Source organism: Podarcis raffonei, chromosome 8, assembly GCF_027172205.1.
Source record: "Podarcis raffonei isolate rPodRaf1 chromosome 8, rPodRaf1.pri, whole genome shotgun sequence".
NCBI classification, from domain to species: Eukaryota; Metazoa; Chordata; class Lepidosauria; order Squamata; family Lacertidae; genus Podarcis; species Podarcis raffonei.
The window spans coordinates 1,940,080-1,966,994 of NC_070609.1; the positions used below are offsets into that span (position 1 = coordinate 1,940,080).

The 26,915-nt window shown below is 47.0% G+C and overlaps 1 protein-coding gene across 1 annotated transcript in view; it reads right to left on the reverse strand.

Moving 5' to 3' along the window:
* DLL3 (delta like canonical Notch ligand 3) overlaps nt 1–26,653 on the reverse strand; it is a 174,563-nt gene extending 147,910 nt beyond the window's left edge. Inside the window, exons 1-3 of the mRNA XM_053401690.1 lie at nt 26,489–26,653; nt 16,399–16,644; nt 5,490–5,547 (exon numbers count right to left, since the gene is read on the reverse strand). Coding sequence (XP_053257665.1) covers nt 5,490–5,547; nt 16,399–16,644; nt 26,489–26,542 — 358 coding nt within the window. The 5' untranslated portion in view covers nt 26,543–26,653. The remainder of the gene's footprint in view (nt 1–5,489; nt 5,548–16,398; nt 16,645–26,488) is intronic.
* Between the last annotated feature and the right edge of the window lie 262 nt (nt 26,654–26,915).

The following is a 26,915-nucleotide window of genomic DNA, read 5'->3' on the forward strand; positions in this document are numbered from 1 at the left end:
GAGTCTCCTCCAGCACCAGAATTCAAAAGCATCCATTCTTCGGCGATCAGCCTTCTTTATGGTCCAGCTCTCACTTCCATACATCACTACTGGGTATTATGGGTATTATTATGGTACATATATATTGTTGATTATTTGTTTTGTATAAGTTTTTGGACGTTATCATGTCTTATTTGTATTTTTGTGTGTGTATTTTCTTTTGATTCTGTACTATTATTTTCAAGTTTAGTTTGACAAGTGTGTGTGTGTGTGTTGTAAATAAACTCAATGAAAACAAACAAAGGAATGTAGCGCTTTCTATATTTCTCACACGATAACTTTCCTATTCCTGCCCATAGCTGTCAACGTTTCCCTTTGTTATGTACTGAAGTTCTCACCCTGGGCCAGCAGGGGGATACTGTAGATAGTTTTCACTCAGGTCCACGTCAGTTATTTTAGGCGGGAAACCCTGGGTTGTTGTTGCTACAATGTTGACAGCCGGCTGCCTATAAAAGCAGGCCAGCTGAGCTGTTTGCTGTTCAGTTCTGCCAGCTTACAAAATAAAGAGCTGCTTTGGAGAAATCGCTGTGTCGTCTGCTATGTTCGCCCACAACGTAACACTGGCGACGAAGGTGGGATTGATGGACATCAGAGCACAGCCAGATGCAGCCACCTCTGAGCAGAGCTGAATCACTGAGCTGAATCACTGAGCGAAATCACTGAACAGAACCAATTCAGAGCTGACTGTTCTGGCTAGAGCACAGTGTTCCATCCATCGCGCCTTCACGCCGGCATCGGAATCATGGCTTCCCTTGTGCCTCTACCGCCGTTTGCGCCAGCCTCTGAATCATGGGACTCCTACCTCGCTTGGTTCGACTGCTACCTCCAAGCCAATGAGCTGACAGAAGTATCAAAGGAACGGAAGCGGGGACTATTCCTCAGCCTCTGTGGGCCTGAGGTGTTTGAGACGGCCCGAGCATTGGTTGCGGCTGAAGCAGTCCAGGCAACACCGTGCGACACGATCCAAGAGAAGCTCCGCAGCCACTACGCACCAAAGCCGTCCAAGATTGCTGCCCGCCATGCGTTCTACCACTGGAACCAGGCAGAGGGGGAGTCAATCAACAACTACACCACCGCCCTGCGACAGGCTGCAATGCACTGCGAGTTCCGAGACTTAGACGATGCCCTGATGGATCGAAAAGTCTGCGGGGTCCGGGACATCCATCTGCAACGGCGTCTCCTCGCCAAGCCAGACCTCACGCTACAGAAAGCCATTGAGAAGGCTGTGGCCTCAGAAGCTACTGAACGCTCTGCCCAGGAGATCCGCAAGTCCAGCAGCCCGCGTCTTGCTAGGAAGCCAGTTCCAGTGCATCATGAAGAGGCCAGCAGTGATGAGGCATCCTCCAGTGAAGACGATGACGTGCACCAGACAAAACGGGAGCGCAGGAAGTTCCAACAGAAGTCCAAGGGCCAACCGGAATATGCCGGCTGCGGAGGCAACCATTCCCATGCCAAGTGTCGATTCAGAGACGCCATCTGTAGGAAGTGTTCCAGAAGGGGCCACATCGCTAAGGTCTGCCGATCGGCTCCGTCTGACACCCCCCCTTCACCGACTCGCAAGTCCAAGTCTTCACTCCAGTCTGCCAAGGAAAGCTGTTTCGCTCTCACCAACTGCCGCTGCCCGTCTGGAACCACGATTGGCCAAACCGACTCGCCTATGCGACGCAAGCTGAACGTCACTGTGCTCATTGAAGGAGCTCCATGTGACATGGAGATCGACACCGGGTCTGCCCTGTCCATCGTGTCTTGGAGCACCATCAAAAGACTGGTACCCAGAGTGTCCAAAAGGCAACTCGACTCTCACCGCGTACACCTGAGAGACTATCAGGGAAACGACATTCCCGTGGTAGGCGTTGGCCGGTTCTGGATCGCCTTCAAGGATTTTTCGGGCCTGCTCCGGTTGGTGGTGGTTGAAGGTCAGCGGCCAAGCTTCCTAGGGCTAGACTGGTTTGATGCCCTCGCCTGGAAGTCACCGGCATCAACTGCATCTCTAACGCAGAGACTGAGGGTCTGGTCAAAGACTTTGCTGAGGTCTTTGATGGCACTTTGGGGCAATATACAGGTACGCCGATCTCCTTTAGCCTTGATCCACAAGTCGCCCCCATCAAGCTAAAGCCACGCCGGGTTCCCTTTGCTCTCAAGGCTAAGGTGGACGAACAACTGGACAAGCTGATCGCCCAAGGAGTTTTGGAGCCGGTTGACCACGCCAAGTGGGAAACCCCCATCGTCACGCCTGTCAAGCCAGATGGGTCGGTGAGAATCTGCGCTGACTACAAGTGCACGATCAACAAGGCACTTCAGCAGCACGCTTATCCGGTTCCTGTTGTCCAACACCTGCTGCATTCCCCGGGTGAGGGTAAGGTCTTCGCTAAGCTGGACCTTGCCCAAGCCTATCAACAACTGCCCGTTGATGATGCCACTGCTGAAGCCCAGACGATCGTCACCCACCGAGGGGCATTCCGTTGCCGCCGGTTGCAGTTCGGGGTGAGTGTGGCTCCTGGCATCTTCCAAAGCCTTATGGAGCGTCTCCTGCAAGGGTTCCGGGCGTGGTACCATATTTTGATGACGTCTTGGTGTCTGCAGACTCACACCAGCAGCTGTTCGAGCGCCTCCGTGCCGTGCTGACCAGGTTCCAAGAGGCCGGGCTCAAGGTAAAGAGGGAGACGTGCCAGATCGCCGTTCCACAGGTAGAGTTCCTGGGCTATCTTATCGACGCCTCCGGCCTTCACCCGACCACATCCAAGATCCGCGCTATCCAGCAGGCCCCCATCCCAAAGAATAAGACGGAGTTGCAGGCGTTCCTGGGGCTGCTGAACTTTTATAACATGTTCCTGCCCCACAAAGCCACGGTGGCTGAGCCTCTTCACCGACTCCTCAGCACAAAGACGCCTTGGTCCTGGAGTCATCGGGAGACGGCGGCCTTCAACGCGGTCAAGGCTCTCCTTTCATCGGACCGTGTGCTGGTACAGTACAGCGAATCCAGGCCGCTGGTCCTTGCCTGCGACGCCTCACCTTTTGGCATCGGCGCTGTCCTTAGTCACCGTTTTCCAGATGGAAGAGAAGCACCGCTCGCCTACTTTTCCAGGACGCTATCTCCAATGGAACGGAATTACAGCCAGCTCGACAATGAGGCACTGGCAGTTGTGGCTGGAGTGAAGAGGTTCCATGAATACCTCTATGGCAGGACTTTTGACCTCATCACTGACCACAAGCCGCTCCTGGGCCTCCTCGCCGGTGATCGTCCAACTCCACCGGTCCTCTCGCCACGCATGCTGCGATGGACTGTTTTCCTGGCTGCCTACCACTACCGGCTCGTCCATCGCCCGGGGAAATCAATGGGCCATGCCGACGCCCTCAGCCGTTGCCCTCTTCCAGCATTTGTCGAAGACCCGGCTCCAGCTTCATCGCTCCTCCTGATTGAGGATCTTCCGGCAGCGCCTGTATCGGCTGCCACTGTGGCCTCCGCATCTGCCCAGGATCGCACCATCAGCCGGGTGCTCAACTGGGTGTGGAGGGGGTGGCCACAAGGGCCTTTTGCATCGGAGTTCCAGCCCTTCGCAACCAGACAACATGAACTCTCGGCTCATCACGGCTGTCTGCTGTGGGGAGACCGCGTCGTGATTCCCCAGGGACTCAGTCAGCGCGTCCTGGAGGCTCTGCACGTTGGCCACCCGGGAATTGTCAAAATGAAGGCGTTGGCTCGGTGTTACGTCTGGTGGCCTAACATGGACGATGCCATCACTGCCTGGGTGTCCGCCTGTCAAGCGTGCCAAGAGTCGAGGCCTGCACCACCGGCAGCTAAGTGACACACCTGGGAGACGCCAAAGACACCCTGGTCGAGGGTGCACATCGATCTGGCTGGCCCCTTTCACGGCCAGACCTTTATGGTAGTGGTGGACGCCTATTCCAAATGGCTGGAGGTGGCCCTGATGCCCTCCACCACTACCGAGGCCGTCATCCGGGTGCTGCGAAGCCTGTTTGCGACGCATGGGTGTCCTGATGTCCTTGTCTCCAACAACGGACTGCAGTTCACGTCAGGCACTTTTGAGCGGTATCTTTTGGGACTGGGCATCCGCCATGCCCTAACGGCACCCTTTCATCCATCCAGCAACGGGCAAGCGGAGAGAATGGTTCGCTCGGCAAAAGAGGCACTGGCGCGCCTGGACCGGGGAGACTGGCATGAGCGGGTCGCCGAATACTTGTTCGTGCAACACATCACCCCTCATGCGGCCACAGGGCGGAGTCCTGCTGAACTGCTTATGGGCCGCCGCCTCAGGTCACCGCTCGACCGGCTGCACCCGGACTTTGCCGTGGCCAAACCCCCAGGCTGTGCCAACGTGCCACGGTCATTTGTTCCAGGAAACCAGGTCTTTGCCCGGAACTATGTGGGGGACATTCCTTGGGTGCCAGCCACAGTAGTGGGAGTCACTGGACCTCGCTCGTACCAGGTGGCACTCGAAGACGGACGCTTGTGGCGCCGGCACATAGACCAGCTTAGGTGCAGGGTTGGGGACTTGGACACTACCGTGGTGCCTCCAACTGCGCTTGTGGCTCCAGAAGAGACACTTACAGATGGCGAGGCTCCACCTACACCTCCCTCGCAAACTGCCAGCATGGAGCCGAACCAAGCCGCTTCAGAGGGTCTGCCAGACTTACCACAGACTCAGACCACTCCACTTGCGGAGGCTCCACCCACAGCAGCGGATCCAGGGGATTTGGTTTCAACGCCACCTAGGGTCGCACCACAGCCTCAGCAAGAATTGTGTGGCCCCCCGGACTTGGCTACCAGTCCCCGGCGGTCTGGCAGAGTTTCCAAGCGCCCAACTTATTTAAAGGACTATGTTGTTGGACATGTATCACTGTTGGTCTAAGTATGGGAAATGTAACCGATATGCTTTTGTGCCTAATTGAACCATTATGTGTAGTGCTGTACATAAGGAAACCATTACGATTGTAACTAACACCTTATCTCGGTGGGGAGGGGTGTTATGTACTGAAGTTCTCACCCTGGGCCAGCAGGGGGATACTGTAGATAGTTTTCACTCAGGTCCACGTCAGTTATTTTAGGCGGGAAACCCTGGGTTGTTGTTGCTACAATGTTGACAGCCGGCTGCCTATAAAAGCAGGCCGGCTGAGCTGTTTGCTGTTCAGTTCTGCCAGCTTACAAAATAAAGAGCTGCTTTGGAGAAATCGCTGTGTCGTCTGCTATGTTCGCCCACAACTTAACACCCTTTTTAAAAGGGAAATTCCCTTATTCCGAATAGGATTCCTCGCAAGAATAGGGAAAAGTTGACAGCTATGTTCCTGCCTCCTTAAAGTATTTTTTGGTCGTTGTTTCATCTCTCATTGCTTTGGGTGCTATTGACCTACTTTACAGGAATGCTGTTTGGACTCATGAATGTGCAGCACTTTGAATATTTTCGCTGTATAACTTTTTTTTTTTTACTTACCTGTCGATGGCTCTCCTGATTCTGCCCTCCAAGATTCAATAATGAGGGAAAAGGTGCCCTGGGAGAGAAGAAAAATGAGAAAAGACAAGTGAGAGACTTGAGGAAATACAGCAGATGTTTTTCTACTATAAAAAGCTGCCAGTTTTCACTACTTATGAGGGGGTTAATTTGGCCAAAAAAAAAAAAAACACCCCCCAAAACCAATTCCAAGTTTAGAATAGTCCCCAGGCATATGGAATGTGGGAGAACCTCAATTTCCCTTAATTTAAACATTTATATCCCACCGTTTAAACCTGTAAGCACATTTGTGGCAGCACACGACCGAAGAAAAATCCTTTAAAACATTCGTTAAAAACACACACACACATTTGATTGACTGAGCTGAGAAATAAGACCAAGGGTACATACTGATATAGGAATGTATTGGATAAAATGTAAAGAAATATACAATAATAAGAGTACATTCATTTGTAAAAAAGGAATCTACAACGGGATAGACAGGAAGTCCAAAGTGTTGGTACATATATGATTTTGGAATAGTTTTTTGTCCTTGTTTCTTTTCTTTAGGTATATAAACCTTGTATATAAACTTGGTATACATGCTGAAAATTATATTATAATAAGCCTTGTGATGTAATATGATAATGTTTACCGATGTAACACAATAGCGTTAATTAATAAAACTCAAAAAAATAAAAATAACACACACACACACTTTCTCTCTCAAAAAAAATCCACACACCATCAGTCATCATAAAATCTGCCCCCTTTTTAAAATATGTTGAACAGGGTCCAAACCACTTTAATGAAGCCTGTGAGATTCAAGTGGGTAGCCATGTTGGGTCTGTTGTAGTCAAAATAAATTAAAACAATTCTTTAAAAAGGTAGTTTAAAAGACTCTTCTTAAAAACCTAAAAACTCCCTTAAAAGAATCAAGTCTTCAAAAGAGTTGTATTATACTCAGTTGGTCTCTAAGGTGCTACATTATAATTTTTAAATTCTTTTTGAAGGCTTCTTTTAAAGACCTTCTTAGATCATACAACTTTTTTGAAGGCTTGATTCTTTTAAGGGAGTTTTTAGGTTTTTAAGAAGAGTCTTTTAAACTATCTTTTAAAAGAATTGCTTTAATTTATTTTGACTGTGAGACTGGGTTAGACGCCTTCTCCACGTTTGAACAGCAGCCTTACCTCCCACAACAAGCTACTTTTGAAGTAAAATTGAAGAAAAGGAAGAAGAAGAAGAAGAAAAGCTATCTGCAAATTTTGTTAGCAAATATGTCACTTGGGGAGGCTTCTACCGACCAGAGGGGGACAGTTATGTGAAGAGGAATGGTTGCTGAGGACAATGGCCAAATCCCAGCAGCCCCCAAAATGGCGGAACTCTTGCCTTTCCAGAATGGGCCTGATATGTACTGCATTTTAATATTTTGTTGAAAGCCGCCCAGAGTAGCTGGGGAAGCCCAGCCAGATGGGCGGGGTATAAAGAATTATTATTATTATTATTATTATTATTATTATTATTATTATTATTAGGCCTACTGTGACTAAAATGTGTTGGCCACACTGGGGCAGAGATGTAGAATGGCAACCAGCTGGCAACTCCCTCACACATTATTATAGAGTGGTTCTGCTCCTTCCTCCTGGGCCGTGTCCAGAAAGTGGTGTTGGGGTTTTTTGTTTGTTTTTTTTAAAAAGCTTTTTATTAAAATTTCAAAGATTATATAAAGACAAAACAAAACAAAAATACAAAAATACAAACAGACAAGAATAAAAAACAAGTATACTTTCAATCCCTTATTTTCTTGTAACTTACTTCCCCGACTTCCTCATACCTCCCCTTTCTGTATTCCAGTTTCTAATTTATTGATTCAGCAAATCCTTTCCCTTAATTTCATTTAATTTTTGACCTTTCTTTTCTTTTTACTTATCCATTACAGCTGGAAACCACATAAATTCTAAACCAGCGTCATACTAACATTCATTAATTTTGCAATGTTTCTTAAGATAGTCCTTAAATTTCTTCCAATCTTCCTCCGCTGTCTCTCTCCCCTGGTCTCGGATTCTGCCAGTCGGGGGGTGGGGTGTTGAGTGTTCAGACCCCTCATTTGTGGGGTGCCTCAGGGTTCTGTCCTCCCCCCATGCTTTTTAATATCTATATGAAGCCGCTGGGAGAGATCATCAGGGGCTTTGGGCTGGGTGTTCATCAGTATGCGGATGGTACCCATAATAATAATAATAATAATAATTTATTATTTATACCCCGCCCATCTGGCTGAGCCTCCCCAGCCACTCTGGGCGGCTTCCATAAAAACCAAAAATACAGTAAAATATCACACGTTAAAAACTTCCCTGAACAGGGCTGCCTTAAGATGTCTTCTGAATGTCAGGTAGTTGTTTATCGCTTTGACATCTGGTGGGAGGGCGTTCCACAGGGCGGGCGCCACCACCGAGAAGGCCCTCTGCCTGGTTCCCTGTAGCTTTGCTTCTCGCAATGAGGGAACCGCCAGAAGGCCCTCAGCGCTGGACCTCAGCGTCCGGGCAGAATGATGGGGGTGGAGACGCTTCTTCAGGTATTCTGGGCCAAGGCTGTTTAGGGCTTTCAAGGTCAGCACCAACACTTTGAATTGTGCTCAGAAACGTACTGGGAGACAATGTAGGTCTTTCAAGACCGGTGTTATGTGGTCTTGGCGGCCGCTCCCAGTCACCAGTCCAGCTGCCGCATTCTGGATTAGTTGTAGTTTCCAGGTCACCTTCAAAGGTAGCCCCACGTAGAGTGCATTGCAGTAGTCCAAGCGGGAGATAACCAGAGCATGCACCACTCTGGCGAGACAGTACACGGGCAGGGAGGGTCTCATCCTGCATACCAGATGGAGCTGGGAGACAGCTGCCCTGGACACAGATTTGACCTGTGCCTCCATGGACAGCTGTGAGTCCAGAATGACTCCCAGGCTGCATACCTGGTCCTTCAGGGGCACAGTTGCCCCATTCAGGACCAGGGAGTCCTCCACATCCACCCGCCTCCTGTCCCCCCAAAACAGGCCTTCTGTCTTGTCAGGATTCAATCTCAATCTGTTAGCCGCCATCCATCGTCCAACCACCTCCAGACACTCACACAGATCTACCTCTCTTTTAAATCGGAACCAGTGAAGGCGGTGAAGGTCCTGTGTGAGTGTCTGGAGGCGGTTGGAGGATGGATGGCGACTAACAGATTGAGGTTGAATCCTGACAAGACAGAAGTACTGTTTTGGGGTGGACAGGAGGCGGGCAGGTGTGGAGGATTCCCTGGTCCTGAATGGGGCAACTGTGCCCCTGAAGGACCAGGTGCACAGCCTGGGAGTCATTCTGGACTCACAGCTGTCCATGGAGGCACAGGTCCATTCTGTGTCCAGGGCAGCTGTCTACCAGCTCCACCTGGTACGCAGGATGAGACCCTCCCTGTCCGCGGACTGTCTCGCCAGAGTGGTGCATGTTCTGGTTATCTCCCGCTTGGACTACTGCCATGCGCTCTACGTGGGGCTACCTTTGAAGGTGACCCAGAAACTGCAATTAATCCAGAATGCGGCAGCTAGACTGGGGACTGGGATCGGCCGCCAAGACCACATAACACCGGTCTTGAAAGACCTACATTGGCTCCCAGGATGTTTCTGAGCACAATTCAAAGTGTTGGTGCTGACCTTTAAAGCCCTAAACGGCCTCAAAGGTCCAGGATACCTGAAGGAGCGTCTCCTCCCCCATCGTTCTGCCCGGACACTGAGGTCCAGCTCCGAGGGCCTTCTGGTGGTTCCCTCCCTGCGAGAAGCCAAGTTACAGGGAACCAGGCAGAGGGCCTTCTCGGTGGTGGCACCCGCCCTGTGGAACGCCCTCCCACTAGATGTCAAAGAGAAAAATAACTACCAAACTTGTAGAAGACATCTGAAGGCAGCCCTGTTTAGGGAAGCTTTTAATGTTTAATAGGTTATTGTATTTTAGTGTTCTGTTGGAAGCCACCCAGAGTGGCTGGGGAAACCCAGCCAGATGGGCGGGGTATAAATAAATTATTATTATTATTATAGTGGTGCAACGAGAGGCCTCAGCTTCTTCCTCAGTCTTCAAGGATAACAGTAATTGCCACCTTACTTTTTGTGATTGTGTTTTAAAGTGTTCTTAATATGATGTTTTCGCTTTGCATCCCACCCTAGGACCTTAGAGCAAAGGGCAGGTAACTAACAACAAAAACAACTTTGGGTCTCAAGTTATTTTCAAATGGGCCAGCGGTTCAGGTTGTGTTTAACAAGGCTGGTGATTCTTTCACAAAAATGCCAAAACAATAGCCCCAGATGGTTATATCTCCTCCTTGTGGTGAAATGCATTTCGTTCCATTTTATGCAAGGCTCCAATTATAAAAATAATAATAATCTCAAGTTCTGGAAAGGCAAGAGTGCCGCCATTTTGAGCGGGTGGTGCTGGGACTCGGCCATTCTCCTCCGCAACAATTCCTGTTCACATAACTGTTCCCTTCTGGTCGGTAGAAGCAGACCAAGTGACATATGTGCTAAAAAAATTAGCAGATGCTGTATTTTAGTTTTGACTTTAGCCCAAAAAAGATGTCTTTGTATGCCACTACAGCAGCAAGACTGCTACTAGCTAAAATCTGGAAATCTCAAGAATTATTAGAGTGGAGAACCAAATTTCTTGCATTCGCGGAGATGGCAAAATTAACAGCATCAATTAGAGGCTACTCTAATAAAAAAATTAATAAAGAGTGGGACTGCGTTAAGGAATACATGAAAAAAGTCGGTGCTGGAGCTTAAAAATTAATATGCAAAAGTTTAAAAGGCACAAGGAGATAGGATAATAATATATTGAGGATGGAATAACAAATAAAGTGGATAACGCAACAATAACAAAAATAATAGTTAAAGGAGATTGCACACGGGTGGAGGGAAGTACTGGGAGTTGAGGAGGGAGGCGAAGGGATTAATTGTTAAAGATTGGTATAGGATTTAAGAGATTTAAATTTTCAGATTTCTATAAAGAAAGCAGCAAGAAATATCAAGTAAAAGTATCAAAGAGGAGATCAGTGTAAATGAAAACATGAGACTTATGGTTTTGTTACATATGATTTTATTTTGGAGCTGTCTGTTTATTTTGGAGTTGTTTGTTGTAAAGAGCGTATATTATGTGAATAAAATAATAAAGGATTTGGGAAAAGGAAGGAAGGAAGGAAGGAAGGAAGGAAGGAAGGAAGGAAGGAAGGAGAGTCATGTGTCAATCTGGCCTTGCTCCAAGAGAAAGGCCTCCGAAAATGTATAAAGTTAGTAATCAATGTAGGAAATGTAAAGAAAAAGAGGGAACATTTTATCACATGTGGTGGGAATGTAAAAAAGGTGAAATGCTTCTGGGAGATGATATATAATGAGTTGAAAAAAATGTTGAAATATACATTTATAAAGAAACCAGAAGCATTTTTACTGGTCATTGTTGGGAGTGATATAAATAGAAAGGAATATAAGCTCTTTTTATATGCAATAACAAGAGCAAGAATATTACTGGCCCAAAAATGGAAGCAAGAAGAATTGCCGACGATTGAATGGAGGATGAAATTAATGGACTATACAGAATTAGATAAACTAACAGGAAGGATTCGAAACCGGCGAGACCAGAAATTCACGGAAGACTGGAGTAAATTTACGGACTATTTGAAAAGTAATTGTGAAGAACAGACGACGTTTGTAGGTTTGCAAGAAGTTTTGTGAGGAGTATTATTGGAAGTATTGCAAAAACGGAGGATGATTTGTCAAGAGATGTAAAGGCAATATAAAGTTAAGAAATGCATAAGAAGTGGTGAAAACGGTGGATCATCAGAGGTGCTGATGGAAGTCCAAAAAGATTGTATAAGTGATAAATTCTGTGGTACATCTTATAATTTATATGTTAAAATTAATTAAAAAATATTATTTAAAAAAGAGAGAGAAAGGCCTCAGGGTGAAGATGGCGGCCTAAAAGCTGCTGGGCGGTTTTCCGTCTACCGGCTAAAACGGAGTCAGATTTAAATAAAATAAAATAAAATATTTAAAATAAAAATAAAAAGCTGGCTGTGTGTTTGTAGGGCTCTGTTTGCTCCAGATGGTGGCTAGACTGTCCCCACCTCAGTCCATTATTTCCCTCACAATTTCTCCTCAGTCTCCTGTTGTTGTTTTCTGCAACAGCCTTCATTCAAACTCCCAGAGCGTGGCTTACACTTAATAAAAAACACGACAATTCGATTCAGGAGAACATATTCAGATCCAAAAATAAATATAAATGGCTGCCTTCCTAACACCACATAGACCAAAATTGTAAAAGAAAAAAGAAAATTTCTCTCGTTTTCTCCTCAGAACAAGAACTGTGAGGGAACAAGTTGGCGGGGAAACACCATTAGGGTTACACTCAAATATTAAAATCGTGTGTTGTGTTGTCTGTTTTCCCTTAACCAAGTGAGGAAAAACAGCAAATAAATTCTTATTAAGCTGGGCTGCACACATGCAAAATAAGAAGAAAAAGAAGAAGAACTGTATTTTTCCGTGTATAAGACTATATTTTCCCCTAAATTTTTGAAGTTTAAAATAAGGGGTTGTCTTATACACGGATAGTGTATTTTCTTAATTTTGACTCCCTCAAAATAGGAGGTGTCTTATACATGGAAAAATACAGTAGTAGTAGTAGTAATAATAATAATAATAATAATAATAATAATAATAATAATAATAAATATTTCTGAGGGAGGCAGAGCAGCAAATACCACCCCCACCTCCCAGCTCCACTCCAAGTCAAGGTACCTAATATCCAAAAACTGACTAAATTATTTTAGCACCTGAAGCTGAAAATCTCATAACTGCTTCCCCTCTTCCCTGGCAGTAAAATAATATATGATGATAGTAATATTAACTTAACAGTTGGCTGTCATGACACCCAAAATCAACTGTCTGAGGCACTTGCCTCATCCTGCCTAATGGTAGGGCCGGCAGTCTTAACAAGGGTATCAATTCTTTAAAGAAGTCCTGGTCAAATTTGTTGCATGTGGATAAACCATACTGCCAAAAAGGAAAAAAAGAAGAAGTATTTACTTGTCTTTTGATAATGCGCACACATAATTTGACAATTTACTTGTCTTTTGATAATGCGCACACATAATTTGACAATTTACTTGTCTTTTGATATTGCGCACACATAATTTGACAATTTACTTGTCTTTTGATAATGCGCACACATAATTTGACAATTTACTTGTCTTTTGATAATGCGCACACATAATTTGACAATTTACTTGTCTTTTGATAATGCGCACACATAATTTGACAATTTACTTGTCTTTTGATAATGCGCACACATAATTTGACAATTTACTTGTCTTTTGATAATGCGCACACATAATTTGACAATTTACTTGTCTTTTGATAATGCGCACACATAATTTGATAATTTACTTGTCTTTTGATAATGCGCACACATAATTTGATAATTTACTTGTCTTTTGATAATGCGCACACATTTTAGCTAGACCACTGAAACGAGTAAAGATGGCCGAGAGACAGAGAAGCATTTTTGGGTGGAGAAGAAAGGGATGAAAAGGCAGTGGAAAGGCCAGAGGAGGTGTAAAAGGAAATTACAAAGCGAGATAAAAGGAGAATAATAAAAAAATAGGAACAGAGAAGTGAATAAGAGGAAACTCTGACGAGAAAAAGGACTTAATGCAAAAGGAATTAGAGAGGAAGAATGAGATAAAATGGCTTCTTTTTTCTATGGTGGGGCAGAAACTAAGATATAAGTTGAGTGTGAAAGGAGAACTGGAGACGAAATTGCAGGAGATGGGTAAAAATACTTTGGAAGGTATATGAGTGGGCAGGACAGGGGAAATATAAAGAGAAAAAGCCTTTATCAACCTGTGGGTCCCCAGATGTTGTTGGACTACAACTCCCATCATCCCTGAGCTCTGGCCTTGCTAGCTAGGGGTGATGGGAGTTGTAGTCCAACAACATCTGGGGACCCACAGGTTGAGAAAGGCTGAATTAGAGCCTCTGAGTTGGCAAATCCTGCCTAAAACGAGACCCAGTTTGAGTCCAGCGACTCAAATGAATTATTCCACGGGTAGGGAAACTAAGGCCCAGGGGCTGGATCCGGCCCAATCGCCTTCTAAATCCGGCCCACGGATGGTCAGGGAATCAGCGTGTTTTTACATGATTAGAATGTGTCCTTTTATTTAAAATGCATCTCTGGGTTATTTGTGGGGCATAGGAATTAGTCCATTTCCCCCCAAAAAATATAGTCCGGCCCCCCACAAGGTCTGAGGGACAGTGGACCAGCCCCCTGCTGAAAAAGTTTGCTGAGCCCTGAATTATTCCTTTTCCGTATATATTTCAACAATCCCAATGTCTGAGAGTGAGAAGCACAAATGTTGCGAAGGTGTCGTGATCCGTCATGGAAGAACCTGGTTGAAGAAGAGACCAACCCAGACCTTGTTGTTGGTTGTGTTGGGGCCCCCAGGGAAGCTCGGGTTTCGGGGGCCCCCCAAAATGTCTGCAGATACCGATTCCTCATGGGTTTCCAAGTGATACCCGAACTAAACGGATCACTGTGTCTGATCCAGATGTGCTTTTCTGATGCACCTCTGCAGGATAAAACAGAGGTAGCCGACCTGTTGCTGCCCACCCTCCCCAGATATTGATGGACTACAACTCCCATCATTCCTGACTGTTGGTCACGCTGGCTGCAGGTGATGGGAATTGACTTTAAACACTGTCTACCCCTAGGATAAAGGAAGTGAAGGGGGCGAAATCATTCATATCACCCCTGGGCAATTTAGAAGGCAGGCAGGATAAAAACCAGATAGGAGACTGGTTGGAAGCTGGGCACGTATATATGGATGTGAGCCTTTGCTCAATACATGGGTGTAGCCAAGGCAGTGAGAACGGGGGCAGCTCCCCGTCTCCCACATTCTGTGGGACGTAATCCACTGAGAGCAGTCAGATACAACATTCCCTGTTTTCCTAGAGTGGACATGCAAGGGGATGTTTGGTCCAGCCAGTCGAAACTTCCTGTTGCTCCTGGCTGGAACATCCTTCCTTTTGTATGTGATAGAAGGTGGGTGCGACCTAACCTGTCCAGGTAACAAAAGGACGAGTCACACAGCACCCCTCTCTCTTTTTCATTTCCTTCTTCGTTTGACCAGCTTCTAGCTAGGACTGCCCAGAAGCACTGGGATTATCCCCCCATATGGAATAGATCCACATGTACATACAGTGGTACCTTGGGATGCGAACCGAAGCCCCGTTCGCATCCTGAATGCAACGTAAGATGCGACGGCGCATCTGTGCAGGTCGCATTTTGCCGCTTCCGCGCATGCGTGTGACATCATTTTGCGTGTCTGCGCATGCGCGAGTGGCGAAACCCGGAAGTAACGCGCTCCGTTACTTCCAGGTTGCCGCGGAGCACAACTCGAACGCGCTCAACCCAAAGCACATTCAACTGGCGGTACGACTGTATTGGTAACTAAGTCTGCCTTCAAGGATCCAATTGTGATGTAAGTAAACTTCTTTTATTGACTTTGACAGGGCTGTCTTCACTCACGGGTGTGGGGCACCCGGGCTCCAAATTCTGGGGGGTGCCAGGTGCCTGCAGCTGAAGCCACCTAAGCTCTTAACTATCTACCTGTTATGAAATAATAAATAAACAAGCTAGAAAAACAAAATACATATATACCTAGGTATTACCAAAATGTATACCTACTGTTTCACTAAAGGACTTTCAACTTTGTGCGCTCATTTACCAAAGACATGCCAAGCCATCAGTGGCACTCTCTGCTTTTCCCCTCAAGTTTGTGGGACCGAAAGAAAAATCATCCGGCGAACCATTTTCAACCCGCTAAGAAAAGAAATCTGGGAACGAGGGAAGGCAATCCCACGCCTGTTTTCGTTTGGAGGTTTTTTTTGGGGGGGGGAGCTGCGCTGCTGTTCCTCGCCTCCTCTCTTAACTGCGCTTTAATTGCTGCAAATTAATTAAAACCTTGGAAGCTTCCCGCAGCAAGCGGCTCCGGCGGTGGGTTGGGGAGGCGAAGGCGAGGCAAAGGAGCCCCTAGCCCGAGGTTGCAACTATAGAAGGAGCCCATGAGAGAAATAACCAGCAGTCGGAGTCACTAGTGGAGCCATGGACTTGTTTCGTTTCAGGATGGCACTGTGTGGATCTTTGCACTTCGGTGGCTCATATGCTAAAGACTGCCCTGGACTTTGAATAAGATTGTGGTGTCTTTATTCTTTTTTTATATATATAAATAATTTTTATTAACAGGCCAATCAAATCACATTAATTCCAAATCACATTAGTTCCAAATTATACAGCCAAATTTTTAAAATTTTATTGGGGGTACCCATACTTCACGCTCTTTATTCTTTTAAGGATTCAAGGGAACTTACCAGTAACGTACAATTCAATCTGAAACAGACCGAATTGTATAACACTGAGAGGCTCACACGAGCCTGCAACCAGCTATCTGCTGTGCATGTAAAAAGGGGAATGTAAACTCTGCTAAGTAAAGGAACTTGCTAGAGCAAGTTGGGAAGGATATTAATAAACAATATATCCTCCCCTACCATCCTGAACATTCCCATACATTCAAGTAAATCAATAAAAATACTTAACTGAGGTTCTGCACCCCCCAACAGATATCCTAGCCCCACACATGCTGCAACACATCTTTTCTGATACCTTCGTGTTGCACAGTAAAGTACAGAAACAAGGCATGTGCCAGACAGAAAACGCCCACTATATGGGACACAGGTAGCAAATTCATCAGGATCCCGTGGGAGAAAGGGGTGCAGAGCTTGAAAGGTGTCCTGAGTTTGAAACCGAGAGGCTCAGAACATGCAGATCTGAAGCCTGGGGGGAAAGGAGCTCACCGGCCACTTGAAGTGGAAAGGGACCCGGATGGGCCCGCTGGTGGCCACGGCGTTGCGGTCAGCAGGGACGATGTCGCTCAAGGCTGCCCCAAAGGTGCAGGGGGGCTCCGGAGAAACCACGGCCTGGGCGTGCTTCAGGCAGACGCGGAAGAAGAGGCGGCAGGGCTGGCGGCCGTGGCAGAAGCTCCGCAGGCTGGTGGTGGTGAAGGAGTGGACTTGAAGTTCGAAGACGCCGGCCAGCTCAGCCTGTGAGGAATAAAGAGAGGGTGGGGGAAAACCAGTTAACACAGGAGAGTCCTTGCAGCCCCCTCCCTCTGAGCTATTACAGGAACACAGGACGCTATCTGCCCGATACTGAATCAGACCATTGGGTCCATCCAGATTAGCATTTTCTGCACTGACTGGTGATACGATACAATATCTTTATTGTCATTGTCCCATACAGAACAATGAAATTAAAAAATCTACATAAGACATTCAAAAACCCCTAAAAACTCTGAAACCCCATTTTAAAATACAATATACTCCTATAGAGACTCCTTATACTGCGTTTAAAACTAGAAATGCATTTGAGTAGAAACTGTTTCTCAGGTAGCTAGTCCTAGTCTTTATAACCCTGTACAGTGGCTCTCTAAGATTTCAGGTAGGGGTCTTTTCATAGCACTTCCTGGAAATGCCGCTAGGAATTGAACCTGGAATGTCCTGCATTGTGCACAGCAAATGATCTGCCACTGAACTATTCATTTATTTATACCAATATTTGTATACCACTATGTCATAAATAAGGGACGCGGGTGGCGCTGTGGTCTAAACCACTGAGCCTCTTGGGCTTGCCGATCAGAAGGTCAGCGGTTCGAATTCCCGCAACAGGGTGAGCTCCCGTTGCTTGGTCCCTGCTCCTGCCAACCTAGCAGTTCAAAAGCACGTCCAAGTGCAAGTAGATAAATAGGTACCGCTCCGGCGGGAAGGTAAACGGCGTTTCCGTGCGCTGCTCTGGTTCGCCAGAAGCGGCTTAGTCATGCTGGCCACATGACCCAGAAAAACTGTCTGCGGACAAACACCGGCTCCCTCGGCCAGTAAAGCAAGATGAGTGCCGCAACCCCAGAGTCATCTGCGACTGGACTTAACAGTCAGGGGTCCTTTACCTTTATGTCATAAATAGATATAGATATAAATATATAACCATATTTTTCTGTGTATAACACGCCCCTGTGTATAAGACACCCCCTATTTGGGGGGGCTCAAAATTAAGAAAATAGGGGGAGACTGCCGAAAATCGGTCACCCAATGCCAAACACTGACAAAAGCGAGTGTCACCGAAGCCACCCATCGTCTGCTCGCTCAACGCCAGCAGCTGTCAAACGACCGCCCAATTGCCGCAGCGGCAGCCAGTCACAAACAGCCCTTGCGACAGCCATCAATCGCCCACCCTTGTGACACTCAGAATCTCCTGCTCGCAGCTGAAACCAATCCGCCCCCTGCACTACCTGTGTATAAGATGAGCCCCAATTTTTAACATCATTTTTTAATAAATAAAAAACCTCGTCTTATGCACGGAAAAATATGGTGTATCTCAAAGAGGTTTACAGCAATAGAAACATAAAACCATACAAAGGTTAAATGCAGACATCAATTAAGCATTATGGAAGGATGAATTCTTAACTGCCTTCATAGGCTTGGTGGAAAAGAAAAGTTCGTACCGTCATTCCATACTATTGGCAGAGTATCCCACAGGGCTTGGCCAATGACACTAAAGGCTTAGTTTCTCATGGTCAAATGAGCCTCACCAACTTGGGGAATGACCAACAATATACCTGAAGCCGGTGTTAGAAACTCGGATATATAAACTAGGCACCAAATGGCTCCTTAAACCAATTGTTAAGTCGTGGGTGAACATATCAGACGACACAGTGATTCTTCAAACAGCTCTTGTTTATTCAGGGGCCAGAACAGAACTGAACTGAAGGGTTCAGTCAGCCTGCTTATATAGAGCTCCAGTACAACGTAACTGTAACAATTTACTAAAACCATCCAATCATTGAACGTCACCTTCAATCCCTTATTTGCACAACTATCTACAGTATCCCCCTGCTGACCCAGGGTGAGAACTTCAGTACATAACACCAACGTTGCAGTCGCTAAAACAGAATGTCTAATTGCCATTTGGGCACCAGACGGCTCTAAAGTCTTTTCAAATGATGGACTGACTGTGATGGATTCTCAGTTAAACATCTGGCTAGTTCATATGGCAAGCTTGAGCTAGGTTAAGAGCTTTGAGAATTGAAAGAAAAGTCACTTGGTCCAGGGATAGTTTACATATATATTGCCCTATCATTCCAACCTCTTTTTCTTAACGGTGACTCTTCCTGCTCAGGCTGCCCAGAAAACGCCATTTGGTTCCAGAAATTCATTTCCAATTGTGCAGATAAAATAGAACTGACAGAATACGATAGGGCGGGGTATTAGTGTGTGAAAACAGTCCAAATCCGACGATCCCAAGATGGTGGAGACATCAGGCACCATCCTGACGCCCAGGAATCTTCACTTGGTCACAAGTGGTCCAAAGCCGGGTGCAAATTGTGCCTAGCACCTGGCTAATTTCGAACACTGCCTGCAGCTGATCTCAGTGATCTGAGCTGGGATGTAAGGGTTCAGGTAATCCCTGAGGTACCCTTGACCTAAGTTGTTCAAGAACCTTGAACCTAGCTCAGCAGTAAGTGGCAGTAACAATGTCCCTTTCCCCATCCTTACTCCTTCCTCACAGCCTTTTATCCAGGCAGGAAGAGAAATTTGCACAGTGGGCAACAGTCAGCTAGCCAACCTCCAAGTTATGCTCTGGACCCAATATGCTTGCACTGAGGCTTCAGCCCACGACCATCCTGGATCCAGCCCCGTCGCCTTCTAAATCCGGCCTGCAGACAGTCCGGGAATCAGCATGTTTTTACTTGAGTAGAATGTGTCCTATTATTTAAAATGCATCTCTGGGTTATTTGTGGGGCATAGGAATTCGTTCATCCCCCAATATAGTCCGGCCCCCCACAAGGTCTGAGAGACAGTGGACTGGCCCCCTGCTGAAAAAGTTTGCTGACCTCTGAAACTGCATAAACCGCCTCCAGTGCTGCAGCCAGTCCCAGAGTACAGTGGTACCTCGGGTTAAGAACTTAATTCGCTCTGGAGGTCCGCTCTTAACCTGAAACTGTTCTTAACCTGAAGCACCACTTTAGCTAATGGGGCCTCCTGCCGCCGCCACACGATTTCTGTTCTCATTCTGAAGCAAAGTTCTATTTCTGGGTTAGTGGAGTCTGTAACCTGAAGTGTCTGTAACCCGAGGTACCACTGTACTTATGGCTGCCAACCTTTTCAGAAGCTCTAGCAGGTGCGTCTTACTCATAGATGTTAGTGACGCGGGGCGCCAGGGTGCCAGATTTTGGGGGGTGCCACAGGCTGAGTGTCTAGGAAGGAGAGTGAGGGTGCACTCCCTTCCCCGCTCCCCTCCTCTCAGCCACCCATCGGAGCGCGCTGCATCCGGCTCAGGGAAGGCCCTTTGCGTACCCTCCTGCCAGGGCTGCCTGGGTGCCTGACAGGCGCGATCGGGGGTGGGCAAAGGGCGCCCATCTCTGGCCACATCGCTGCCTGCGCACCTCCCTGCGGAGTCTGCGAGCGGAGCAGCGAAGCGCCCTGTGCGATCCCGACACCGAGCGAGGATGGCACAGCCGGCAAGCCACCTGATCTGCTTGCTGGCCCTCCTGTGGCACAGACTTCCCGGATGGGGACAGGTAAGGGGTGCCGGACGCTTAGAGGGAGGTTTTGTGGGAGGCCATCTGGGTTGCAATCTGGGCGCCTCTTACTTACGTGCAGCACCGAGCACACATCGGACCACGCAATGTAAAGGAGCCAGACCAAAGTGCCCCCCCCCAAAAAAAGGTTGACAACTCTGGGAAACGGGGGGCAGCGCCGGAAAGATATTTGCACCATGGTGCCAGATATGCTTAAGACGGCCCTGAGCTCTTGCACCAGGAACTACAGCTGGATTTAGCAACATCACCTTGCCAACAAAGGTCCATATAGTTAAAGCTCTGGTTTTCCCAGTAGTGATGTATGGAAGTGAGAGCTGGACCATCAAGAAGGCTGATCGCCAAAGAATTGGTGCTTTTGAATTCTGGTGCTGGAGGAGACTCTGGAGAGTCCCATGGACTGCAAGAAGATCAAACCTCTCCATTCTGAAGGAAATCAGCCCTGAGTACTTTCTGGAAGGACAGATCCTGAAGCTGAGGCTCCAAGACTTTGGCCACCTCATGAGAAGAGAAGACTCCCTTGAAAAGACCCTGATGTTGGGAAAGATGGAGGGCACAAGGAGAAGAGGACGACAGAGGACGAGAGGGTGGGACAGTGTTCTCGAAGCTACCAGCATGAGTTTGACCAAACTGCGGGAGCCAGTGGAAGACAGGAGGGCCTGGTGTGCTCTGGTCCAGGGGGTCACAAAGAGGTGGACATGACTAAACGATTAAACAACAACAACAACCAGTTGACAGTGTTCATCTCCATGCTGTCAAAAAATTAACAATTGCCTGCTGATTTCTACAAACTGTTGTAGAGTATGGCTGCCATATTTCAAAAAGTGAAAATCCAGACACAAAAGAAAGTTCTTAAGCTTTTTTTAAAATTCTGGCCGAAGTTGTTGTGCTTTTTGGGCAAAATTTTGCCTGACATTTTGTCGTTTTCACATGCGCTGCTTCCGACCGCAGGGTTCCGGCATCCTGTTCTCACAGTGGCCAACCAGATGTCTGCGGGGAACATGTTGCCCAGAAACTTGCATCATGTTCCCCACCCCATCTGACCATGCCAAGAGCTCTTTCTTCCTCTGAGCTCTTTTTGCAGAGAAAGCAATGTCTCTGTCCCAGACACCGCCATCTAGAGCAGGATACTGCAGTCGCTCTCACCAGCCTCTTTCTTTGTGAACCATATACAGTCATACCTTGGGTTACAGACACTTCAGGTTGCCTTTTTTTTTGGGTTATGGACTGCCAAAACCCAGAAGTACCAGAATGGGTTAATTCCGGGTTCCGGCGGTCACGCATGTGCAGAAGCGCTAAATTGCCGGACTGATGGATGTTTGTTGGGGATTGAAACCGGGAAAAGGGGGGGTGGAGTTTGGGAATCCAAAGGGTATATAATCTAACCTGTTCTGTTTTTATTTTGTTTGGATATTTGTATGAAAATTGGGGAAATCGTGGAAGGGAATTTAGGCCGACTTTAGAAAAAGGTTTAAAGAATAAGCAAAGATGTATAAATATGAAGTCTATAAGGCAAAATTGGTTTTTTTATTTAAAAAAGAACTAAATATAAAAAGGTTTAAAAATAGGGATAAGAACTTGTTGAACCAACAATCTGATCTGGAATACAAGAGAGAGAGGTGTGGGGAAGTCAGGGAAATATGTTATAGAAAATAAGGATTGTGAACTGTATGTGTTTTTAAACTTTTTTTGTTTTTTCTCTTTTTTGATTTTTTATTGTACTATGGTGGAAAATCTTAATAAATATCATTTTAAAAAATAAATAAATTGCGCTTTGTGCATAAGCACTGAATCGCAAGCCGTGCATGCGCAGACACGCAGCTGCAGGTTGCAAACGTGAATCCCGCACGGATCACGTTCACAACCAGAGCATCCACTGCACTGACAAGAGAATCTAGATTACAGTCTACATTAATCACACTGCACACTTTCCCTCTATTCTGGAAAAAGCAGTTCTTGGCCTTCCATTGATCTCTGCTTAGACATTTCTGTTGTGCATCTCTCTCTCTCTCATATACACACACAGAACATTTCACACAAATTCCACCCTACTTTCCTGAGTCTGGAGGTAGATATATTTGTGTGTGTTGGCGGCAGGAGGGAAGGAGACTAGCTTCCTGGAGGAACTGTAAAGACTTTATAGACGTAGTACCCACTCCACTTTTGTGAGGAAACCCTCCCACTTTTGCAAACAGCCACATGAAACAAATTTGCTGTTCTCCTGCTTCTCCTCACTGAATCCATGGCCAGATAGCACACCCATCGGATGTTCCCTGAAGCAGCCCCAACCTGGTGGAAATTAGACTGGCCTCGACTAGAGCCAGGACCTTTTTGGCCGTGGCCCCGGCCTGGTGGAACGCTCTCTCACAAGAGACCAGGGCCCTGCGGGATTTGACATCTTTCCGCAGGGCCTGCAAGACGGAGCTGTTCTGCCAGGCCTTGGGGCAGGATGCAGTTTGACTTGCTTTCCTTTGTATAAAACAATCCTGAAGGAGGCCCCCAACCCGCTCACAGGTCCTTTTATGATCAGGGGGAACAGTTGGTCCTGGCAAGTATTAACTACTCTCAATTCCAACCTGATAATTGCTACCTGTCTAGATTTTAACTTGTCTGAATTAATTTTAAGATGCATTTAAATTCATTGATGTCTGTTTTTATGCACATTGTGTTGTTTTTATGATGTTAGCCACTCTGAGCCCGGTCTTGGCCGGGGAGGGGGGGATACGAATAAAAATTTATATATATATATATATATATATATATATATATATATATATATATATATATATTATAAAGACACCCCAGTATTAAAGAAGGTGAAAAATACTAACTAATAACCTGAGCCTATACAGTGGTATCTTGGGTTACAGACGCTTCAGGTTACAGACTCCACTCACCCAGAAATAGCACCTCGGGTTAAGAACTTTGCTTCAGGATGAGAACAGAAATTGCACGGTGGCGGCGCGGCAGCAGCAGCAGGAAGCCCCATTAGCTAAAGTGGTATCTCAGGTTAAGAACAGTTTCAGGTTAAGAACGGACCTCTGAAACAAATTAAGTTCTTAACTCGAGGTACCACTGTACATGCTTTCCTGCAAGGGTTTACGAGAAGGAATGCAGCCTAAACCTAAACTTAATTGCAGCTGGAGTTTATTATTTATTACGGTACATTTTAGATCTTCGTTCCTGAATTCCAGAGGGTTGGACTAGATGACCCTTGGAGTCACTTCCAAATCTATGATTCTATGACCGTTCCCTTCAAGGAGTCTGAGGTGGCACACACTGTTCTCGCCTTCTCCATTGAATCCCCACAACAGCCCTGAGAAGTAGGTTATGCTGAGAGACAGTGAAGGCCCAAGGCCACCCAGTCAGCTTCAGGGATGGGTGGAGATTTGAACCCGCGTCTCTGGTCCAAGTCTGACACTCTAACCACACTAGCATCTAGAGTCTGCTTCTTCAACACCAAGAAGATAAATAAACTTTATTCGCATTAGCAACAGTGAAACATTACAGTATACACAGAAAAGGAAATTTGATATAAAAGCACAATTTAAAGTCTTGAATCAGAAAGGCTGAAACTACATTTAACAACCGTGATCCAAAACACTGCCAGAAAAAGGGTTTCAACACCAAGGGTCAACTCTGGAGTAATAAAGATGGGGTGGGGTGGGGGACGACGACACACAGTTCCAAAAACACCTGAAAGACTAATTTATCGTGGCAAGAACCAAGCGCACAAAGAGGACAGTAAAGAAGGGTGTGTGTGTGTGTGTCAAAAAAGAAGATCACTGTGCTTACACGCTGGTCCAGCGGAGACGGGAGGAATTGTGATGCCAGATTAAAATGCAAATGGCCTGGGAAGAAAGAACTCTGGTCAGGGTGGGTAGGAAGAGTGTAAGATTTAAGTGTAAGAACAAGACTTGTTAGACAGTGGAATGGCCTCCCTAGGGAGGTGGTCAACTCTCCTACCCTGGAGGTTTTGAAGCAGAGGTTGGATGGCCATCTGTCAGCTGAGATTCCTGCATTGCGGGGGGTTGGACTAGATGACCCTCAGGGGTCCCTTCCAACTCTATGATTCCATGACTGCGCTGATATCTATATAACAAACCTAAGAAGAGACCTGTTGGATCAGGCCAAGGGCCCATCTAATCCAGTATCCTGTTCTTGCAGTGGCCAACCAGATCTGTGGATCCCAAATAGAGGTCCATGCTATGGGGCAGAGAGGACTTCTGGGGGTGCCCCCAAACAGCCACAAATGCTGCGAGAAATCTACTACTAAAGCAATACTTCCATGTGCAGATCTCTCTCTCTCTCTCTCTCTCTCACACACACACACACACACACACACACCCCTAACCCAGACCCTGAAAGTTGCAATCATTAGGTGGAAGAAAACATCTGCTCTTTTATTCCTGGTCTTCAGGTCAATGCCTTCTGCAACCAGGCGGGGGCTCCATTGCCAGGTCAGAGAAGGGGAGTAGCCAAGGCTTATCACTCCTGCTCAATATTTCATGCCAACAGCACACAAGAACGAACATCCATGCGCTCGTCTGCCCAAACAGATTGCTGAGCTAGAGATTTTTTAAAAGTCTAGGACAGTGGTGGCTGTTGCTGAACTCCCATCATCCCTAACTTTTGGCTATGGCGGATGGAGGTTTGAAAAGGCAAAAGTTTAGGAGAGGAAAAGCCCAGTTCACAAAGGATTCAGCAACAAGTTTTCATGGGGGCCGCAGGCAACAAAGACAAATTGGCGCTTTGATTCAAGAAAGATCCCGATTCATTTAACTGCTCTTCTCTTCACCACTGACACACACAGCAACCAAATCTAAGCAAACTTCAAACCCCAAACTTCTCTTTTTAGAAGACCGTCATCCACTCTAATTAAAATCCCAGTTTTGGTGAAGGGGCTGTGCACACACAATTCTCTAAATCCCCTAACAGAAGACATTTCCAGATCTTAATCTCTGTGCAATTGCTGCATCTGAATCTTAGTTTCACCAGACACCCAGTATCATTCGTGCAAATAGCGTTTTTCGAAAGTGTGCCCAAAGTTGGTGCACTGAGCTGTCTCTGGAATTGCACATTGATGGGGAAGCGATAAATGCATATACTGTACGTACATCAAAAAAACATCAGCCTGCACCCCACCTCTTCATTCAATCTTGGATTTACCATTTGCAGGGGAAATCTGAGCCTTTCTTTTTCAAAAAAACCTGTTGCAAACAACCCACTTGCGATATGGCAACAACCCATTTACAGTACTAAGCCCTTGTCTGGAAGCAGCCTAATTAAAAATCACATTTTGTTTTAAACGCAGTACAAAAAAACTTCTGAAGACAACAGCAGATGTGGTCCACGCAAGTTCCTTTTGCTTTACCAACCCAGGCCCAGATTCCTTTAAAAACAAACAAACAACTTCCTTCTCTTTTGCTCTATTGCCGAAGGATTTAGTAACCATCACAATTGCTTAAATTAAGAGTGTTGGATGAGGACTGGGCCACTCAGCCATGACCCTCACCACATGACCTTGGTCCATCAACCTAACCTATTTCAGTTGCTGAAAGGATAAAACGAGGGGAGCCATATATACTACATTTAGGTCCTTGGAAGAAAGGCAGGATATGCACTTAATAACAAGTAGCTATTATAAGGATCCAAAGTTTCATGGCAGCACTTGTTTAGGCAAGTCCTGTCTAGAGATTCGCAGCCTTCCAAAAGGCTGAACACATTTCCCACCTATACACAGTAATGTGGACTAGAAACTTGAAAAACCCGACATCTGACACGTCCTTCCTTTTACTAAGAACACCTTGCCTGAGACCACGGGGTTTGCAACCTGAAGGCTGGGGTGCCAAACGCAGCCTTCTTCGCCAGAGCGCACGGAAACGGACCAGTCTCCTACCATAAGTGCCAACTCCTTGGGTCCTCGGGCACCCGCAAAATTCTATTAAGGGGCCCGGGGCACAAATTTCGGTGCCAGGGCCATGCACGCTGCACGGCACCCACGGTCGCGGGGCCAAGTTGACACTCCTGTCTGTCTCCTACTCAACAGCAAAGCTTGGGTAGGTAGATACCCAAGTGTCTGTACACACACGAGCGCAAGGGCTACTTTATTCGCAGCAAACCACCTGGTCCTCCTCGGATTAACCTAAAATCGCCGTAAACGGGCACCGGGAGCGGGAGGCGAAGGCACCTTTAACTCCTACACCCCTCCTCGCACGCAGGAAACGGCGCGTTTTGCCCGCGGGTCCGGCTGCGCCCTCTCTTTACGCGCGAGAATCCGATCGCTGCGCACTCACCCGCGGGGCGCACAGCAGCGCCAGGAAGCCGGAGAAGAGCAGGCGGAGAGCCATGTAGCCGGGACTCCAAGGAGAAGAGGAAGGCGAGCTCCTGAGACTCTGCAGAGAGCCAAGTCCCCGGCGAGCGGCGTCCAAGAGCAGCAGCAAAAGGGGAGAAGTGGAGCCAAAGCGCAAGACGAAGCCGCAGGTGCCGCCCTGGGGAACAGGCTGGAGATCAAACAGGAGCAGGAAGGCACGCGCGCAGCTTATGAATGGGAGCGTAAAGGGGCCCCTCCGAAGCTCTTATAGGCAGGGCGGGTCTTGGCCCCGCCTCCGGCAGCCAGAGGCCGCGCCCCCTCGGAGAAGCAAAAACTTTCCAAACCGCTCCCCCCCCCCACAACCCCAACCGACTCCCCCCGACGTCTCCTCTTTTCTTCTTTGCACAATG